The 21570-nt window shown below is 42.4% G+C and overlaps 1 protein-coding gene, 1 non-coding gene and 1 pseudogene across 8 annotated transcripts in view; all 3 read right to left on the reverse strand.

Annotated features, from left to right (window-relative positions):
- Positions 1-786: 786 nt before the first annotated feature.
- The window catches only part of LOC108899720 (L-lactate dehydrogenase B chain), a 31476-nt gene continuing 10692 nt past the window's right edge, over positions 787-21570 (reverse strand). Inside the window, exons 1-8 of one of the 7 annotated variants that reach the window (XM_018700334.2) lie at positions 10551-10673; positions 6138-6274; positions 5095-5212; positions 4453-4626; positions 4189-4362; positions 3900-4017; positions 2756-2879; positions 787-1659 (exon numbers count right to left, since the gene is read on the reverse strand). In XM_018700334.2, the coding sequence (XP_018555850.1) occupies positions 1492-1659; positions 2756-2879; positions 3900-4017; positions 4189-4362; positions 4453-4626; positions 5095-5212; positions 6138-6266 (1005 nt within the window). In that variant the 5' untranslated portion in view covers positions 6267-6274; positions 10551-10673 and the 3' untranslated portion in view covers positions 787-1491. Of the gene's footprint in view, positions 1660-2755; positions 2880-3899; positions 4018-4188; positions 4363-4452; positions 4627-5094; positions 5213-6137; positions 6275-10550; positions 10674-21570 lie in introns of those variants that run through there. The other 6 variants (XM_051077780.1, XM_051077777.1, XM_051077781.1 and 3 more) reach the window with 6 other exon arrangements.
- LOC108899722 (phosphate carrier protein, mitochondrial-like) lies at positions 19584-21521 on the reverse strand (annotated as a pseudogene).
- LOC127143570 (small nucleolar RNA SNORA53) lies at positions 20673-20840 on the reverse strand. Its single transcript, XR_007815122.1, has one exon. It is a non-coding gene; the product is annotated as a small nucleolar RNA SNORA53 (small nucleolar RNA).

Genomic DNA, 21570 nt, shown 5'->3' on the forward strand with positions numbered 1-21570 from the left:
CAGTGGGAAAGAGGAGAGCACAAGCGCACGAGCAGCAGTAATAAAATAATAAAAACAGAGGTAATGAGTGAAATAAGTCCAATAAATGAGTGAACAGACTGAGAGGTATACTGGGAGCAGAGTTGATTGTAAAGTCTGACACCTGTTACCTAATATTACACTAGACATTAATTGATATGAAGGCTGTACAGTGTTGCAGCGGTTAGCACTATCACCTCACGCCAAGAGGTGACGGAGTTCATGTTCTCCCCTGCGTCTCCAGCTTCCTCCCACAGTCCAAACACATGCAGGTTAATTGGTGACTCTAAACTGTTAAGTGTGACTGTGAGTGTGACTGGGTGTACCCTGCCTCTCATTCAGTTTCAGCTGGGATTGGCTCCAGCCCCTCATGACCCCTAAGGATAAGTGATATAGATAATGGAACCTAACTGGCTGGTTCCCTGTTACGTCTCGTAAATGTGACATAAACAAAGATGTATAAAATCTTTAAAAAACAAATAATAAAATAACATTTAAAAAAACATTAAACATTTAACACTTTTATACCAGTATGGTACAGAATGACCAGTTATAGAAATTTGTCATATTTTAACAGATTTAAGAAACACTGTATTTGCATCTGATTGAAAACTTTAGACCATTTTCTTTCTGAAGATGAGAGTGTCTATGATTTTTCCACTAAATATTTGTTGGATAAATGATAAATCTCTTTACAGGCTGCATCATTAACAAAAAAGGGAACATGAAAAATCATTTTTAGAAAAGTAAAGCACTCAGACACACAGCACCTGTCATAGCTTCAGTTTATTAAGTTACATGTTGCACAAGGTCAGACAGTCAGAAAATGATATTTTTAAAAAAAGAAGTTGAGCTGAACAGAACAGCTTTTCCCCTGCAGCTCCATCTCCCTTTGCTAACACCGAGGAAACAAGAGGGGAAGAAAAACTACATTCACACTCACAATGTCACAATTTAACCTGTGTTGACCTATGTGTGCAGTTGTCTGTCTGCTGTACCACGTTTACCAGTTTTAGTTGAAGGCAGGAAGAAGGCAGTGTCCTTTTTGGGTTTTTAGTCTCTTTCTCTCAGTGATTCCCTGAAGGTAACTACGTGAACAACTGTGTACACAAAGTGGTGGAGGACGACTGTCACACTTTGGGTTTTTCGAGGGTTGTGTTTGATCCTGGTCTAAACAGCTGAAACATAAGAATCCATACAGAGTACATTGCAGAGGTCAGCCTACATCTCCTAACACTAACACAGTAACACAGCAACTTCAGTCTAATAGCTGTCTGGGAGAAAATATGCCTATTTTAAAGGAGTGTTTTTAGAGGTGTCGGGTGACTGACGGGAAGTACTGATAACGTATAATTTTCCTGAAAAACACTGATGTTATCCTTTAAAGAGCGACAGTCTAACAGAGAGGGACGTTATAAAAGGAGCGTGTGCGTGTCGACAGGCCTCTGCATCGGTGGTGTGTACTCTGTGTGTTCAAATGTCCTTGAGGTCTTTCTGGATGCCCCACAGTGTGTCGGCACTCTTCTTCAGCTGGGCCACCTCACCGTCGGTCAGGGTCATGTTGACCACGCTGCTCACGCCGGTGCTGTTCAGAACGCAGGGCAGGGACAGGAAGACCTCCTCACCGATACCATACATGTCCTGAGGAAATACACACATACGTACACAGAGTTAGGTGAAGAGGACGCTCTGACAAACACACAAATGTTTACACAGTATATAGGCATATAGCTGTGCCAGAGAGAGTGTTTAACATTTAGGGGAATACTTCAACCGTTTCCTTCTGAGAGCATGATGAGTCAGGTTACAGTTTGGACTGGTAACACCTATTAAAATATCTCTGGTCATGTTAATTTATTCATCAGTACAAACAGGGTTAAATAATGGAACTATTTCTTTTCTATTTCTATTAAACAAATGAATACAACATTAACCCCTTGATGCCTGAATTATTTACAACTGTATAAAAAAATTCATTATTTGTGTTTTTGCTTTCAAGCTGATGCTAAATTAAGTAGAGATTGTTAACTTGTCTATAGCACATACATACATACATACATTTAGGTATGATGCAAATTAGCGACAATAGGCATTAATGGTAACCAATGGTAATTTTTTTATTGAAGCCACAAAATTGTTTACAATTATTTACACTATAACTAAGTAACTATAACTATGGATGTATAACTACCGGAATGTAGGTCACACTCCAAACGGTCCTATGGTAAACCAGTGCTTGCAAAAGGTTCCTAGGCATGTATTTAGAATGCACAAACCAGCATTGGGGGAATGCATACACTATCTCGGCTGCAGTCTGAATGCAAAAGGTATGATGCGAATTTGCGACAATCAGCGTTAAGGGGTTAACTTATGAAGTGTAGAGGTGTTGGTGGGTGTATTTGTGAACTTTGGACAGAGCCAGGCTAAGTTAGGCTATCCACATTCTTTATCCTAGCAACCAGGCCCAGTGGGCACTGCCAGGGGGCCCACAAGACTCCATATTCACTGTGACTACAGCTAAATAGCAACTGAAACGATAATGACATTAAGGCACTACCGCGTCAAAAACTGCACTGTGGGTAATAAAAAATAACTACAACTGTGTCAACTGTGGCTAACAGTTTTGTTCCCCTGTAGACTCCATGGTGGGTTAACCCTGCCATGATGATGTGCATGCACCCAGAGGCATGTTTATGTGAGTGTATTTCCTGCGTGAGTGTGGGTGTGTGTGTCTGACCTTGACCATGGTGGAGACAGGGTGCACTCGGCTCATGTTCTTGACGATGCTCTCGGTCAGGTCTGCCACGCTCAGGCCGATGGCCCAGTTGGTGTAGCCCTTCAGCTTGATCACCTCGTAGGCACTGAGACACAACACAGTAGTTTGTTAACAAAACAGCTGCAAGACAAAATTTCAGCTGTTGGAGGCCTTAAAAAAAAACAGCCTGTATAAAACCACAAGTGTTAGCAAAGTTTTGACTTGGTTTTAGAGAACAAACACTTTATTTTGGCGATGGTGTGATACAGTGGAAGCTCTGTAAAAAGCCAGTAAGGATTTGTCAATGAATCAGCTTTCTGTGGGCACTTCAGGGCAGAACACACACGTCGGACATCTTTCTCTTTAGCTGCTAAATGCACCACTGTGTTCACCAGCTACTTTCCGTCTCTGTGTGCTGTGTTTGTTCTTGAGCAGGTAGTGGACAGGGAGTTTATCAGAGCTTTTTCACTGGAAGCAGCTGCCTGTTGCTGCTGGAAACAACACTACAACTCTACAAATGAGACAGTGGATCTTAAATTGGATGTTTAGCAGTTACTCGAAACATATGCCTACACGTGTGATGGAAGTGAAAAGCTGTACAGGCTTCTGAAAAGATATTACATGAGTAGTGTAGCCAGGATTTAATCTGCTATTTCTATAAGTCTAGAATAAGCCTGGAGGAGGAACATCTCAGTTCTGTTCCATTAAGTCATATATAATATAACCCTGTTATAATAACAGAATTAAACCTGCAGGTGCAGAAAATGTCAGTTCTAACAGATCCACCAGAACAGCAGTGGCCCAAGCTGCTAATGCCAAGCCTAAGAAAGCTACATTAACACCTGTACAGTAGATTATTTACCAACAGAGTTACTGTACACTTAGTTCTTGATTGTAAAATATAGAAACACAGATATACTATCAGTCACTGACTGCATCGTAGGGAATGATTTTACTGCAGGCTGACAGGTTGAATGATTTGCTGAGAAGAGGTCAATCACCTGGGACAGAGGCATCCACTGTCTCACCTGGCTGTCAGGTTGGACATGTGTGTGTTTGACATTTCAACAGAGATTTATAAAGCTCTATCATCTCTCACACATTCTCACACTCACACACAGCGTACCTGTCCACCACAGCTTTGTGTGTGGCCTTCCACTGTTCTTTATCAGCATCAGTGCCGATCTCAGGGTTCAGCTTCTGCAGGTTAACTCCAGCCACGTTTGCACCGCTCCATACAGGCACTGGAATACAATACAACACACACAGAGTTAAAACTGTGATATAAAATGTGTAGTTTCAACAGAAAACAAGGACCCTGAATGATTCCCTGCCGACAACATATCTGACAAATATTCACTTACAAATCAGAAAGTCATGACACGTAACTGAGTGTGTGTTCTGTGTGTACCCACCGCTGGTGTCTCCGTGCTCGCCCAGCACCCAGCCGTTGAAAGAGGTGGCGTGGATGCCGAGGCGTTCGGCCATCAGGTAACGGAAGCGGGCCGAGTCCAGGTTGGTGCCGCTGCCGATGACACGGTGCTTGGGCAGACCGCTCAGCTTCCAGGTGACGTAGGTCAGCACATCAACTGTGGAGAGGGTGTGTTACACTCAGCGGTTATTGATTTGCAGAACACACAAACACACTAAGAGATGACAATGTGTATTCAAGTATTTACCGGGGTTGGAGACAACGATGAGCGTGCAGTTGGGGCTGTACTTGACGATCTGGGGGATGATGGACTTGAAGACGTTGACGTTCCTCTGCACCAGGTTGAGGCGGCTCTCGCCCTCCTGCTGGCGAACACCGGCCGTCACCACGACCAGGCGGGAGTTGGCTGTCACTGCGTAGTCTGGAGGAGGAGGAGATTGATATACTTCATTATTATTGCTCTTTAATGCACAGTATGTGTGAATGAATGACATGACTGAGTATCCGTCTGTGATTCATCAGTCTGAGCTAAAACAGGCACTCAGTGAGTGAAGCTTGTGTTCACACTTCTGAGGTTGGAGGTTACATTCCCACTGGGACAACTTGCACTAAAACTGTAATCACTCATGGCCTCGGATAACAGAAGCACTCACTGAAAGGCAGCGTTACATAATGACACCATCAATGTTCACGTACATGACAGCAGCTATCGGCTGATTTCATGTCGGAGATGTCTTACATCTACTGTCAGGGTATGTCTCTGCTGTGAGAGGTAAACCTGTACGACTGTGTGAAGAAGTCAATTCAGATCTGCTGAGTAAGATTTAGACATGTCGTTCCTCAGGGAAAGATAGGAGCTGCATGTACAGTGTGAGCAACAGTTCCTGACCTTTGTCAGCGACTATCTTGGAGGTCTTGAGGAAGAGGCTGCCGTGCTGCAGATCCATCATCTCTCCTTTCAGACGATCCTCCATCACATCCACGAGAGCCAGCTCATCACACAGGTCCTGACCAGAGGAGACATGAGGCAGATTATAGAATAGCTGTGTGGATGTATGTGTATATAGACATATGTGTGTGTCTCTTTACTTGAACAAAAGACTCAAATTAGCAAAAGTACTGTCAAAAGAAGGCTGAGAAACACCAGCATGTCACACTGGATGACTGGAAAAAAAAAGTTCTGTTTACTGATGAATCCTAGTTTGAGATTTATGGCAGTAACAGAGGGATGTATGATGTAAGGAGACAAACAGGAGAATGATACCACAGTATATCACACTGACAGTGGGAATATTCAGGTCTGTGGGGTCCTACTCTGGAGGTGGACATCTGCACTGAATTGACAAAAACCCTGATCAAGGAGAAGTACTACACCATTCTTCAGAGACATGCTGTACCCTCTGGTTTGCAGCTTTGTGGAGAAGGGTTCATACTACAGCAGGGTAATGACCCCAAACACGCCTCAAAGCTCCATGGTCACCTGGCCTCAACCACACTGAACATTTATGGGGGCATTAGTAGACTGAGAAAGCCAAACATTGTGTGACACCACGAGAAGCTCTTTGAAACATTGTCAGATCATGCTGGGAAGGGAGGGGGCCATCAGGTCTTCCACAAACATGTGGAGTCCATGTCAGCTCCAGTGCATGCTCTCATTAAAGCAAAAGCATTTTCTTTAGCTGATATTATCATGTCATGAAAAAATAGTATTACATTTAAAACAAATGCACAATATATAAGTATATAAAATGTCATCTAAATATACTAATGCAATATATAATACAATATATATTGAATATATGACCATACATGTGACTTTTAGATATTGGTTAAAGGAATACTGTAGACTGATATTATACACAGTATATATAATGGACATGTATCAGATTTTTGTATGGGTTTGTATTGTTTCTTGTTGTTGTTGTGTCTTACCCGCAGCAGGATGCTGATGGCGCAGGCCATGCCCACCTGGCCCACGCCGACTACCGTCACCTTGTTCCTGGGAGGCTCAGCGGGGGTGCTGGCCAGAGGGCTGATGAGCTTCTGCAGAACTGAGGACATGATCACAGCTGCAGGGAGACACACAGAGGACATGTCCTGGTAAGCAGGTCCCACAGCACAGCAACTCAGACAGGAAATGAGAATTAAACGTCTGCTTTAATCTGTCTACACTCCTCATTTAGTGATATACGCACACAGCCTGCAAGCCTAGTTCTTCACGCAATAAGCAGCCTGTGATACACTGCAGTTCACTAGCAGTGTATGCAAACAGTTCATTAACTTCATAGTTGACAACAAACGTATGTCCTCTAACATTAAAACATGAATGAACACAACGCCTACAACTTATTATGACTGTCATCTTCAGTGGATCTGTGGACCAAGTTTTCAATCAATCACTTCATGGATATAAAATGAGAAATTAAAAAAAAACCTGTCCATCATAAGTTCTGAGCCTGAAGTGATGTCAAATATGTTTAAGTGTGTTTTTTCTAACCAACAGTTAAAAAACACAAAAACTGTTCACTGATATTAAACAGAGAAGCAGCAAATCCTCACAATGAGAAAAATGAAAAAGGAGAATATGCACCTGATAAATGACTCAAATAAATAATCAATTATCAAAAGTGCTGTAGAATCATTTCAACTAATCCTAATTGAGTATCTGATTATTTAATTTAGCAGTCAAGAGCTGACTAGATACAGATATCCACATTACAGAAGTAATAAGCAGTAGCTGCAATGATTATTTTCATTATTGATTATTCTACTGTCATAGTATTTACTATGGTATAAAATGAAACTGATTCTCAAAATCAGTCAGTGATTAATTTTCTGTCAGTCGACTTATTGATTGTTTAAAGAATGAAGAGCAGCATGCTATACAGCACAAAGCCTGTTATTACGTAATCCTCTTCATAAAGGAATCAGTCCAAGTGTAAATAAGAACCAAATGACAAACTCCACAACCAACAATACAACCAGTCTTGGTTTATATTCTACAGACACAGACATAAAAAACAGTGCCAACAGTTAGAGTACAACACTTACAGGAGGAGGCACGGATCGGCATCAAAAAGCGAGACATCGTGACAGAGTCCAAGAGCAGGAACCAAACCCAGAAATCCACAATTTACTGACTAAAACCCAGTGTCCAGTTTAAATACTCCAGTCTTATCAGGACTGTTACTGTCATCATTTTCAGCATTATCACTGTCCCAACATGAACACAAAGTTGCTGGAGCATCCTGTTAATCTGTACATACATGCTGTATTTATGTAGGTTATCATGGTCATTGTCATTTCCATCTCTGGAGCAGTTTGGGTACTGTAGGTGTTATCATCTCTGATGCTGTCAGAATGAATCAACCATCTTGTGTCAGAGGACTTATCACATGAATATGGAGTTCTTCATACATGTCTAATGTGTGAGGCCTTTTAAAACCACTAATAATAATACCCTCTCTCATTATACAGCATTGACACACAGTCACCAGGAATCACAGTTTGATTAAAAGACAGTGTGTGTAATTTTACAAAATTTCTCTTTTGTTCCCCCACCAGAGGTTTAAATGCATGTCGGATTAATTTCACATTTCTTTCCTGAACATAAGTGTAAGCTGCAGTCTTAAGTGTTTCAGTTTCAGGCACTGCAGAAGGCAGCAAGATGCACTGGTTTAGAGGTGTTCACTGGTCTTCTCAGTTCTTAGATCTGACTCAGACCAGGTCTAAGTTCTACTCAGTCCTGTTCTATTGTCTCAGGTCTTTGTGTCAATATGTGAAATATTCTCTGCCAGCTCTGATCATGTGGTACAGTATAACCATCATAGAAGAACTGTTTGTTTATTGAGGCAGACAGTGTGTTCAACTGTGAAGTTCAGTACAATTATGAGGAATGTTAACGTTTGCATTTAGCTATATTATGTACTTGTGCGCTTAGTTACATTATGCACACAAGATGTCTGTCTTACAAGTATATTTTTTAAAGTTGCCCAAAACAAAAGGTACAAACATATCAGGAGAAAGAGAGAAAAAGTGCTATCGTGCTACACAGCTGTGTGAGGTGTACAGCAGCTCTAAGTGGTCACAGTCAAAACTGCAGACATGTGACCTCCATCGAGAGTGGACCAAGAGGAACAGTTTGACCTAATTTCAACCTCTATATATATTTACAAAAAAAGACATCAAGAGACATACACGGTTATTATTTTTGTGCTTCATGTGTTTGGACAGTCAACCAGGCTCAATCAGATTGAGAAAGATTCAGTACTAATCTGCACTGACTATGGGTATACACCAGGGGAAGTTCATGCGGAAGTGGAAGAATACTGTCGGGTGTGTGTGCTGGGTGAGCACGATGTCAAAATCAATCAATCAAAATCAATGGAAATCAAGCTTAATCAGCACAAGGAAACGTCCTTGTAACTACCTAGAGTTAGACCACTGCCTAAACAGCAAAATAATACAGTAATAACACAGAAATGGACATAAATATTATTGCATACTTTTTTCATAGGAACTTATAATTTATTATAATTATCATCTGGTTCTTAAACAATAAAAAGGTTTTACGCCTGACTACAGCTGTTATATAGTTTTTGAATTCAGCATAATTAAATGAGTTAACCTCAGTTTCAGGCCAAGATGGACGCCACTCAGAACAATAGATTAGATCCACGTTTTCCATTATATTCTTATTCAAACAATGACACACAAAGACTTCCGGTGTCACAACTTCATTTCACCCTTCGATGTTACACTTCCTCATACACAGCACTGCTCATGTGGTTTTCTGTCTACAGGTTTTTATATCAACAGGAAGCCAGAGCACTAAAAGTAACCTGAGCATTTAATTCTCAGAAACTCAGAAACTTATTGCAGCAAAAACACAAAAATACCTGAACTGAGTTAGCATTAGCGATGAGTAGAGCTTTATCTACATAACACAGAGCACTGTTGAGCTGCGGCAACAGACAGATTTCATACTGGTGGGACAAAGAGAGGTTTTGTTCACAAAAAATAAAAAGGCAAAAAAGAGCTTCACCAATCCATTTCATAACACTCTGCTGAGGGGAAAATTGCATTATGATATAATCATCTGCAGATGTAAAAACCAACAGCCTTTGATAGAAGGATATAATATCATGATAAAGTAAATGAAATTAAACCACTCGATTAAGACACGCATGGTCCCTAACACAGATCCCTGAAGGTCCCATGGCCTCGGTTTGGGAACCACTGACCTTATCAGTATTCATAAAGAACAAAGCCTGTGAGCTCATGTTGTCCTGTAATATTTAGCCTGCTGGTACAGGCTGCCAACAAGTTATCAGTTATCAGCTGGTATCAAGGTCAAAAGGACAGTTGAAAGGCGGTCATGGGGAGGTGGTCTGTGTCCATAAAGAGACACCATGGCTGTATAAACTGGGCTGTGTTTATCTGGCACAGGCCCAGGAGACAATAGCACTGCAGAACAACACAATGCCCCAGTTTAGCCTCTGAAAATCAATTTATTGTTGCTCACCTGCCTCACTGCTGAGAGGACTCCAGGAGTTCATGCGTGCCATCAGCACAGCCTTTAGTGATTGTATTATTTTTCGAGTTAATATTCTGGTTTGGTTCCTGTTCAGTGATTTTAGTGGAATTGAGGTTATGTAACAGCCTGGGCCTGAGCCCTGCAGTTGCCCTTGAGTTTGGTGATGCTGGGGCACAGTGAGCAGGGACTCAGCTCAATTTTAACAACATGAAATGTTCAAATATGCAAGTATTTCTGAAAACAGCTTAATTACCGATGAGATAACAACTCCTACAGGGGACAAGTTCAAGTTCACCGCAAGTTCACCGCTTCCTGTCTGTGCTAAATTATAGAATATGGCTGTAAACGCACAGTTCACCTCAATGTCAAGAGCACAGCGTGAAACAGAGTAAAAACTCCTCGTAAAGACGTCGACGTTCTGGTGGGGGCCTGTAAAAGAATGTCCAGCCATCATCTGAATTTCATCACAGACCTAGCTTAATGTTCAGCAGATGCTCTTTGTACACTTTTTATTTGTAACGGTCTGAAATATTCCACCCTTCGCACGAAATTAAACGTAAAATCTTAGTATTTAATACTCGATAGCTTCCCAACTATCTGAACCGACGACAAATATTCGTGTAACCTCCTCCGCTGTTTCAAACGTTTTATGACATTGAAATTAACTTCGCACAGACTGAAAATGGATTCCTTCAGCGGATGTTTCAGCTCTGAGCATCCATTGCTGCTCACGCGCTCAGCACGCATCACAGCGCGGCAGCTCCGAGCCGTGCTCAAGGAAAATACCAGAAAACAAACACAATACTTACATCTTTACAGCTGTTCCTAAACACTGATAATCGTTATGTGGTGTGGCGGCGGCCGACAGGGAGATGGAGAGAAGGCTTGTGTGGAGCTGAGCAGGCTGCAGTGAGGAGTAGAAAGGAGGAGGAGGAGGAGGTGGTGGTGGTGGTGGGTGGACTTCCACTGTAACCAGGGTGGGTTCACGTGTAAGGAGGAGTGAAAGGCAGCGTGCCAGATCTTCCGCGTGGCGTTTACAGGCTGCCCATCTGTCATGGAGGACTGGGAAATATGATATAATACATTTTTCTCTGTGTGTCTTTGGCGTCAGTTGGTTTCAGTTGTTTTTCTCACATTTTTCATTTTTTTTCTGACCAGAAGGACTTGAATGTAAAGTTAGTATATTTACTGAAGCAGCTGTATTATATAGTTTTAAGGAAACTCTACTTTGTTCCCATTTTTGCTGAAATACCTTTTACATTTCAGAGGAAAGCATTACACTACAACTACATGTCTATCAGCTATAATACTTGCAGATCAGTTTTTACATGCAAATTATCATCAAATTGAAAAATACTAGACAAATATATTACAGTGTCAAATTCCATTTTGCCTGCATATTGAGTATACGTACACATTAACACGAGTACATTTTGCTGATATAACTCTATAAGACTGAATGTAGGATTGTGTGGTTCTCATAGTATGGTTTCATTCATAAACGATCTGCATACTGGGTCACGAGAGTAACATATTAGCAGGTATTTAACCAAATAGTAACAGAGGCCAGTTACCCCTCCCTAAACCCGACAGGCCTGTTTACACCTTATCTGGGTGGATCCGGACACAGGTGGACTTTCACCTGTAACTTAAACATTCATTATGCTTCGAGGAGAGTGTTATTGTAGTAGATAAAACATTAATCTCTATTGGGCTGCACAGTTTATCCAGTCTGCAGAAATGTGTGGTTTAGCCTGTTAATATAATGTGACCTACATTATATTGTAAAACTGGATGAGGGCTTGGTTTAACACTATCAGCAGGGTGGTATCAGCTCTGTGAGTGGGCCACAAGTCACACAAGAATGACATTGAGGAATGGGGGCCCCTTGAACATATGAATTCACTCTGAGTGCTCAGAGTTCATTCAGTACAGAGGGGGAACATGTCTCGTACTGTTCTGTACTGAAGTGGACCATGCACACCTGCACAAGTAAATAACAAAATCCTCTTTAGCCACATCTCATCCCGCAGTAGTTTAGAGGAAGTTTACTTTGCTCTGTCTTAATGGAGCAGGTTCAGTCAGCTCTGGGCTTTGTGCATATCAAAGGTTTGTCTCAAGAATTCAACAGTCACTGGGTCACAGAGAGAAAGAGGAAGTCTGTGAACAGAAACACAATTTTTTTACTCTGCTGAGCTGCCCCTCCTCCTCCTCCTCCTCCTCCTCCTCCTCCTCCTCTTCCTTCTTCCCTCTCTCACAAAGGTTACAGAGTTTCTCAAAGAATTTCACCTCCATTTAATCACAGGCGATCCTCAGCAGGAGACAGGCGCTTCTTTAATTTTCTATTTATTCGGTTTTTGCTCTGTGAACCCACTTTGCTCTGACAATAGAAATGGCAGCCACTGGTTGGCCATACATGTGAGCATGTTGTTCCCTGCAGCCCCCCGCTGATGCTGCACGCATGTCACACATGATGATGATGGCGATACAGGCTGATACCCAATAGGACGCTGCAGCTGTGACTCTCTCTTCATCCAATGAGATGAGAGGATGCTGATCCCTCAGAGGGACCCACTCAGCTGCACTGATGGCCATTGTGTGTCTGTGTGTGTGAGAGGGCTGGGGAGATCATAGCGTTTGAGGAGTGAGGAAAGTGACAAAGGGATTTGATTGGTCAGTGGAAGAAGGCGGGACTAACAGGCTGTTGCATAACACACAGGCCCCCCTACAAAGGAATCTCCTTTATCGGCCTGCCCTGCTCTGTTTGTTCATCTCTGACAAGAAAACATCCTCAGCAGTTTCACGTATTTCTCACAATGTTCTGTATAAACAGACGCCATGTTTGTCTCAGTGATGAGTAAACAGACTGCTTTCCAGTTCACAGGGTCATTTGGGGCCCCTGGGGGGGGGGGGGGGGCTGGGGGCTGGGTTCACATTCAAGGTCAAGTTAATTTACAAGGATTTTATCAACCATTTGCACAGGTAAAGAGTGCAAGCACATTGACCTGACCAGTTTTCCCAGTCAGAGAAAAGACCAAAAGAGGGAAACTAATTTAAAGGGAAGTAACACAAAGAAGGTTCAGGTCACACGCTGGATTAAAAATGAAATGACATTCAATTATGATTGAAACTACAAAAGTACAGCTTTCACCAGCAGATATGTTAGAGTCTACTTCACATGAACCTGTGGCCACTCTGCTGCACTAGCTGTAAATCACATGATCTGTGTTACACCATGTGACAGACCTGGATGTTTGGTGCTCTATAGGTTAACTCATTCATGCTGAGGTATTTATTGTCCTATTCCTTTATATATTTCCCCACAAACTTTAATCTAATCAGGTTTTTTTCTCTCTCATGTTAATCTCAAACCAGTTCATACACCATCATCCACCATAATCCTCCATAATAAGTTTGTTGCCGTTGTCACTTTCAAACTAATGATGAGATCAGTTTTAAATATACTGCATACTGTATAGACAGCCAGTAACACATGATATCAAGATGCTTCTGCCGCTCTGTATTTTATCCTTCGTTCCGCCTATTTGATCTCATTTTTTATTTGAATTATTACTGTGTTACGTCTGCTCTTTGCAAAGCGCTTTGTAATCAGTGCACAGCTGACCTTGCAGCTCCTACTGTAGATAGTACGTTGTTTGGTCTGTGTGTTTCCTGTTGAACACAGAATAGAGAACAGTGTGACACCTCCAGCAACTGAGACGTTTTTCAACTTGACCCGACGTGTTTGTTCTTGACCTTGGAAGAATCTTTACTCGAGGTCCGCTCTCTAGCTTTTGCTTTATTTCTGAGAGTGAGATGAGCTACTGTGCATTAAGTACAGAGATGGAGTCAGGGTGGGGTTTGACTAGCTTAGCATTAAGACTAAAAACAGGCGGAAACAGGCAGCTTTTGTTTGCTGACATTGTGCTGTCAGTCTTGCGTCTGTGTGTTTTTTCAGGTAAACAGCCAGGTGAGTGTTATTTTTCAACCAGTTTGCAGTTCACCAGCAAGGTCACCATCAATGTGATGTACACAGTGTGACTGATGATGGGTGTACCGCCACAAAATAACATACAGGCCAAGATCATGTAATGAGAGCTGAGCTGCTTCATGTGTATGTAGCTATTGAGTCTAACAAGCTGCAGTCAGTCAGTTATTACTGTAAATATGGGGCTGAAATGGTGTGTGCTTACACTTAAGTGACAAGGTCAGTCAACGTTAAAGCCTCTGACCAATCAGGACACACATAGCTCTGTGACAGCAGGAGCCACCAATCATAAAGCAGCAAGTGGACAAAGGCAGCATTGTGTTTCTGGCAGTCAGGGATAAAGTTTGTCAGGCTGTGGGGTCAACCAGGTCTGATGGAACAATCCCACCTTTACACAGTCACCTTATGTAACTGGAGCTGAAGGTGTGAAGTTAGTGGCACATAACAAGTGGAACACAAAATGTGTTTTAACAACTGTGTTTTAATATATTGTCATTTATCATCTCTTTATACATATCCAAAGGAGGAGTTAATGACAAACTCATTAACATTTAGATCTGCAGTTTACTCACAGCTATATTGTAGTGTGTTAGAAACCATGTATTTATATTCATTATACATGCAAGTAGGGGGATTTAAAATAAAATGTGGCCACTATATGGGTGCATGTGGCACTTAGTCATAATGGATGGCTTTATTAATGGTAAAGAAATCATACACTAATGCCTAATAGATCAGTTATAAACCATTAATAAGAGCAATTTGTGAGTTTTTGATAATGACAGATGTCTTTGGCTGGTGTCTGTTTGGTAATAACATAGTTCTAAATGTTAATAATTGATTAATAAATGCTTCCTTAGTTATTAAGTCCAGATCCCCTGCAGCCCCTTTTTCAGAGGGTAAGAATCCATACAGTTCAATCAGTTTAGGGCATCTATTCATCCGTTCATTTTCTGACACTTATCTTGGTCTTAGTCCAGACGTTCCTTTTCTTGGTAATGTGTTCAGGCTTTCTTACTGATCCCAAGGCATTTCGAGGTCAGGTGACATAAAATCCCTCCAGCAGGTTCAGGGTCTAACACCAGGATCTCCTACCAATTCATGGTGCCCAGAAAACCTGCAGACCTATAGGGCGTTCTTATCAGATACTTGAACCACCTCAGCTGTGTCCTGTCAGCAGCCTCTCTCCCCAGCTCCCTCTGGATGTCTGAGCTCTTTACCCCCCATCTCTAAAGGCGAGTCCAGCCGCCCTGCAGAGGAAACTCATTTTCAGTTGCTTCAGCTCCCTGTCTGTTGGATGTGCAAACTGTTTACAAACACATTACTGGTTGACTGGAATTATAATGCGATAATATGTCGGGGAAGTTTGTCTGTCAGGTTCTGCCCCCTAGTGGCCAATAAACAATGTTAAACAAGTTTCCTTGGAGTGAACATCTAGATATCAAACTGCTTGTGACATTAACCCCCTACAAAGAAATCCCCATGACTGAACCTCACACAAGTTGAAACTATGTCAGTAGTGTAGTAGTGTAACAGAAACCTGTGAGAGGGTTTGTGTGTGTGCACTGGTTGTAAGAGTGTGTCCCATCTTGGTTGTGAGACTCCAGAGACCCAGGAGTATGTATGTTGTGAAAATAAGCGCTCCTCACTCAACCCTTGCATAATATCCTTACATAATTGCTCTTTGAAATATGATATTCTGACATGACATAGGTATGCCATGGAGGGTATTATGTACAGTTATGTAATGATTATTATGTATGTAATGTCAATGTTAAAGGGAATCACCGTTGGACTTGACCTAAATATGTACACACCCACTTTCCTGCCTGCACCTGGTGCCACCAGCTTTACCTGTGAGCTTCTGCACACTGAGCCCATTTATTAAAGGCTTCTCAGTTTTTGCTAAGTGACATAAAAGTGATATACAACTTCTCTACTTTTTAAGGAGGTGGGAGATTAGTCCACATGCCATCCATTGGTATGTGGAATGAGTGAATGTGACCTGTAGTGTAGATGATGAGACTAGAAAAGGTGCTTTATAAGTGCAGTCCATTTACCATTTGGAGCCAAGCAGCACTCCTCAGCTAATCTACTGGTGTTTGCTCTCTATATTCTGTGGTATCTTAGTGTGTTCTCTGGAGCATGGGGGGTATTCTACAGGTCTGGTACATGTGAGGCTGAGGGAATCTCAGCCTGTGTAAGTGAACATTCCACAGTATTGTACAGTAATATATATATATTTAAACTCATTACTATTCATGTAATTTCCATGACGATGTCCTTGTGATGACCGTGCTCAGTCTGTGGCTCAGCTGACTGGACTTAACCCCCCCACATTCCTCCCACTGCAAATTCTTCAGCCAAGCCAGCCCCCCCCCCCTCCCTTGTTCATGTGTCCAGGAACAACAGCTGCTATTTCAGGGTGACCTCCAAAACTCAGCACAAGGCTGGGAGGACAATAGCTGAATGCATGAATGCACGTATGAGTGTGTTTGCACATGCGTGAGTCGGTGCTGGTGTGGCGGTGGAGTCAGTGCTGACTCTTTCCTTGCTTACTGGAAGAGCCAGACATTCTCACTGAGGCATCACAGTCTCTGCAGAAACCTCTCAGGTTTTGTTTGGTTAAAAACAACAGGACTATATCAAGTCAAGCCTGAACAACAGTCTAAGTAACATGTAGCTGAAAATCTAGATTCTGCTTTGCTTCTTTGACAAGGCTGGATTACCAGCTATCCTAAGGTCCCAGAGGACCCAGGTCCACTGCATATCAGTTGGATTTGATTATATATTTAACTGCAAATTTGCTGGAATTTACACCACAAAATTACAGTATCCATTTAAACAGGATTTGTGTTATTATGATATGGCTTCTATGAAGAACAGAGATGAGTTCAAGTACTCCTCCTGATCATCCCTGTTCTGTCTGAATTCAATTCAATTCAATTCAGTTTTATTTATATAGCGCCAAATCACAACAGAAGTTATGTCAAGGCACTTATCATATAGAGCAGGTCTAGACCGTACTCTTTAGATTTTTTTTTTTTTTTACAGAGAGAGACCCAACAATTTCCACCATGAGCAGCACTAGGCAACAGTGGGGAAGAACTGAAGAGCTCTGTAATCAAATGCTGCACCAATCAATATTTCATCAAAGGATCAAATGACTGAATGTGTGTAATGTAAAAGGGGCCACTCGCAGTGATGAACCACAGAATGATCAGTTTCTCTCAGCTCAGTTGGGATTTTCAGCTGCTGTTTGGGTTGTTTGCCTGTTTCCAGCTGTGAGAAAGCTCTGATAAACCAACTGTCCACAACCTGCCCACTGCCCAACAACAACACACAACACACAGTCCGAGACTCGCTGGTGAACGCTCACAGGTGGAGCATTAGCAGCTGATGAGCCAGCTGTGGAGACAAAAACCAGAGTGAATAGTGAAAATTCATCAGGTGGGCAGTGTTCTTCATTCATTTTTCTACCTGAGCTGAGTCTGATCTCTTCTTCTCATTGATCCAGTGGTGGAGTAAAAATACAGTGTCCATCAGCAGCCACAGAGCTGCTGTCTGTGTCTACTTCATTCACTTTATTTCATCAGTTTGTCATAGATATATTGTCTTCAGATATTCAGATACAGGGGCAGGGTTTCAACTTTTTTCAGCTTTTTCAAAGCCAAAGGGGAGAGTCCATAAAAAAGAAATATAATACTGGGGAGGGTCTAATTTTTTTTTTTTTTTTTAAATGCAGTCTCTTAGTAGAAGAGCTTAGCAACATGTGATGATGATTGAAACTGACGATGGGAGCTGCTGCAGGCTGTTCAAAACTGAGCAACAACATTCAATCACAAACACACAAACAGGGGAAAATGAAAGTTTAAAAATCCCCCGCTTCTCCCAAAAAGTCCAACTCTCCTCTTTCCAAGAAACTTCCCACTGTTCTTCCTCACTTCTCTACTCCTCCCCTAAAAACTTTAATATGGTCCCTAAAACACCATTATAAAATCCAGGCACTTGTAGGAATGCGTGTTGTAGCTGAGACTGATCTGAATGCAGTTTCCTGCAGTAATCATGCCTGTAAAACAGGGTGTTTAGAAAGAAATCATTCAGACGTAGAAGTGAGCAAAAATCCTGTTGAGAAACCATTACAGCTGGAGGTTCAGGGGGGGTCATTGGTGTATAATGTCTCACTCTGCCTGTCTGGACTTGGGCACAGTGTGATGGAAACATAGTTTGTCCTGGGCCTGATGATAAAGGCCGGTAAGTGTCTCCATCAGCAGGCGGACGTGCTGCGGATGGAGCATTAAAACAGAGCGCAGATACTGTGGAAGGTGTGTGGAAGTCAGCAGCAAGAGCAGTGCTGAGAGGGGGAGCAGACAGGCTGTCAGGCCTGCACATCACCAACATGGAGCAAATCACTGGACCACACATTTACAGGTTATCACAAAATGTGGAAATTACTGCTGTGATGAAACCTGAGCAAACTGAGCTCTGGGAAACCTTTTTATCTCTCACTCTGCTGATGTTTTATTCAATGAGACAGCGGTGACATTATGATCTAACAAATAGGGAAAACATAAATGGACTCCATTTCCCATGACCCCGTGCAACCTCTCTCCGTCAGCAGCCTCTGTTAGGCACAAACACAGATTCATCCTTTTTTCAACAGAGGTGTAAAAACTGCCTGTTTCATGAGCAAACAAATGGATTCTAATGACAGCAGCAGGACATCTGAGCTCACCTTCCTCACACTCACACTCACACACACACACACACACACACACATTCACTGTTTCGAAACATGGTGTGTGGTTTTTATGATCCCCCCCGCCCCTTCCTCCCCTAAATTTACCGTGAGCACCGTCACCACCACCATCAGAGGAGAGTGGTGGTATAATACAACACGCACTGACTGGTACAGCGGATGCACACAAATCAAAAACAGTGGCTGGAATTCAGCCAAATCTACACAAACATGAGGCAGAGTTCATCCTAAATAAGGGTTTGTTTTGGTTTCATTTATTCTCTCTCACTCTCTGAGGACACACACACATTTCTAAAGTGTTTCTCTAACACATTAAAATAATTGAAATATTCTCATAACAAGTGGTTTCTGTCAAAATAACATCTTTAAACTCCAGCTGAAGACAGAGATAACAGCTGAGCAGCGGAGTCACTTGTCTGTCAAAAATAGTGGAGTAAGGACGCCCTCTAGTGGTGGAAAACAACCTGTGAGAACAGGATCTACTTGAAGCTAGAGGCCAGTGAAACACAGGAAATTCCATTCTCCACACCTCAACTTAAATGTTTTTGCTACTGCATCTGCTTCCTGTTCCTGTAAGGTATGAAAATCAGTCAGCAGCCTCCTGGAGTCTGCTTGAATGGGCTGCCCCTGCATGCTGAACAGTCTGCATTACTGCTGACTGTGTCACACTGGACGTGATTCACAGCGCAGGTTAATCTGAAACATTTGTACATTAGCTCAAATCAAATATGGAAATTGAAAGAAGTGAAAAGTTTCCTGTAGGTCTGCAGCTACCTGATTTGTTTCTCCTGCATGGTGCTACACACACTCTCCTGTCTGTGGTGTCACACTGCTCTACGGGTGCTAACATGATAAGGTATTCAGGTGGGGTATAAGGTGTTCAGTTTGTAAACTGAAATCACCTCAGAGGAGAAAAAGAGTTGAACTAACAAAATCAAAATGCCAACCTATAAAGAGCACAAACATGCTGAAACTTAAAAATGATTGTTTGACTACATGCTGATATCAGACACTCGTCTTTAAACCAATCAACATCAAGTACAGGAAATTACATGTAAAAACAATATGCTTTAAAAGAGAGGAAAAAAACAGATGGATGTTTGAGGGAATTTAATTCTTTTATTAGAATATCCATTCTCTAATGACAGGAACTGATAAAACCAGACAGGTGTTTCTACAGAGGAATATTTCTTGTCGGACTCTTGGGAAGCCCAGAGCGACAGCTCCATCTTTTCTCGTTGCTCATTTTTTCTGTTTTTAAATATACATGAGTAGTAGCAGCTCTGTGCTCTGTGCGGAGCAGCTCGGGCTGAGGACATAAATAGAAAACTGCTGTGTGCGCTGTGGAAGTTGTAGGGGTTCCCATGTGTTGGCTGGAGACTGCGGCTCAGTGGGAGAGATGGAGGGGAGGGGTGGTGGTTTACTCTGTCAGGCCGAGCTTCTTCTTCAGGGACTCTGGCATCTCGGGGGGAGGGGGGCGGGGCAGACGGAAGTAGACCTTGACAGAGTCGTAGATGAACCACTGCAGGGCAGTCAGAGTACCAATCATGATGATACGGGCTACCAGACCCTTCCACACACCTGAACAGGTGACAGAGACAGACACACACACACATCAGATTCACTGAGCACATGTTGATTTTGATTGTTCTGGTTTGACACAATCTTAAAATTTGGCAGATTCTTCTTGTTAAATCATTCATGTACATTTTTAAAATATGTTTCCCCTCAAAATAAAACAAGACATTATTCTGTGTGTAAACTGACTATAACCAAAGCATTTATCGGTGATACATTAAAATGGAAGAAATGTGTTGTACGTCGATTTCAGTGGTTCTCCTAAAATTTTCTGAGGGGAGCACCAGTGCTACTAGTGGGAACAGTGTGGAGTCCTGCACAAAGCAGTCCTGTCCACATATTCAAAAAGGGAGAGCTGCTCAGACCCACTTAAACCAGCACAAGACATTTAACCCCCAATGACCATATCAATATTAAAACATATCACACAGGTAAAATAAGTTCGGTTTTACTACTTATACTGTGTTGAATAACTACTACTTGTATTGGAGGACTGTGGGTAATCCTATTAGGTATAGCAACAATACACCACAGCCTGTTCCCTTCAGTGTCATTCAAAGTTCAGTCAGCAGCATGTCGTCCCCAGGTTTACAGCACTGGGAGCTCCCTGTCTGTAGAGGACAGGGTTGCCAGTGATGCAGGTGGGCTGGGGGACAGGTAGACTGTTCTCACACGCCAATGACTCAAGCACCTCCAACTGTACAGCCAGAAAGCTGCTGAGGAGCTCTGCTCAGAGCACAGCGCCCTCCAGAGGTGGATCTAAAGGAGCGTGTTGATCAAATTCTCATACAGCACTGCGCTGCTGCTGAAAATACTGTGGACTAACTGCTCATACAGACCTTTGGGTCCAAGCCTCTTGAGGACCTGGGCAGCAGTGCTGCCCTTCTCCTTGTTCAGCACAGTACACCACAGAGTCAGCAGGGTGGGACACGATGGCACAGAACACACAGCCTGCACAGAGAGAGCAGACAACAAAACATCAGACAACTGGAACAACCTCCACTATGCACAACACCAACGGAAGGATGCACTATTACTGCAAACAATACGTGACAGACATTACTACCAGTATGTATCTACATTAATAAGAAATATTCTTACTAACAGTGCCAAAACATACTCCTCTACCACTCCAGTACAACTCACTCAGTTTTTTTCATTTGGTAGGGTTAGGGTTAGTTGCAAGTTCTATAAATAATACTGGATAGTCTTTTAACTATTGGTCGTGAGTGACAGTTCAGATGTTCGGTTCACCGATGTAACCTGCCACGAAGGTGACCACCAGCTGCTCGGGTTTGGAGCACTCACTGCGGGCTTAGGAACAACATACTTGTAGAGCATCTCCACAGTGCGCTCGAAGCAGGCGAACTTCATCATGGTGTAGGGGATCTGTCTCATCCACAGGGGCACCACACCCTTATAGAAACTGGAGTTAGAGCCGCAAAGAAAAGACATGTCAACTCACAAAAGAGGCATCGTGTGCTGAAGCCATCTACACATATAT

Source organism: Lates calcarifer, linkage group LG18 (assembly GCF_001640805.2).
Source record: "Lates calcarifer isolate ASB-BC8 linkage group LG18, TLL_Latcal_v3, whole genome shotgun sequence".
Taxonomy (NCBI): Eukaryota; Metazoa; Chordata; class Actinopteri; family Centropomidae; genus Lates; species Lates calcarifer.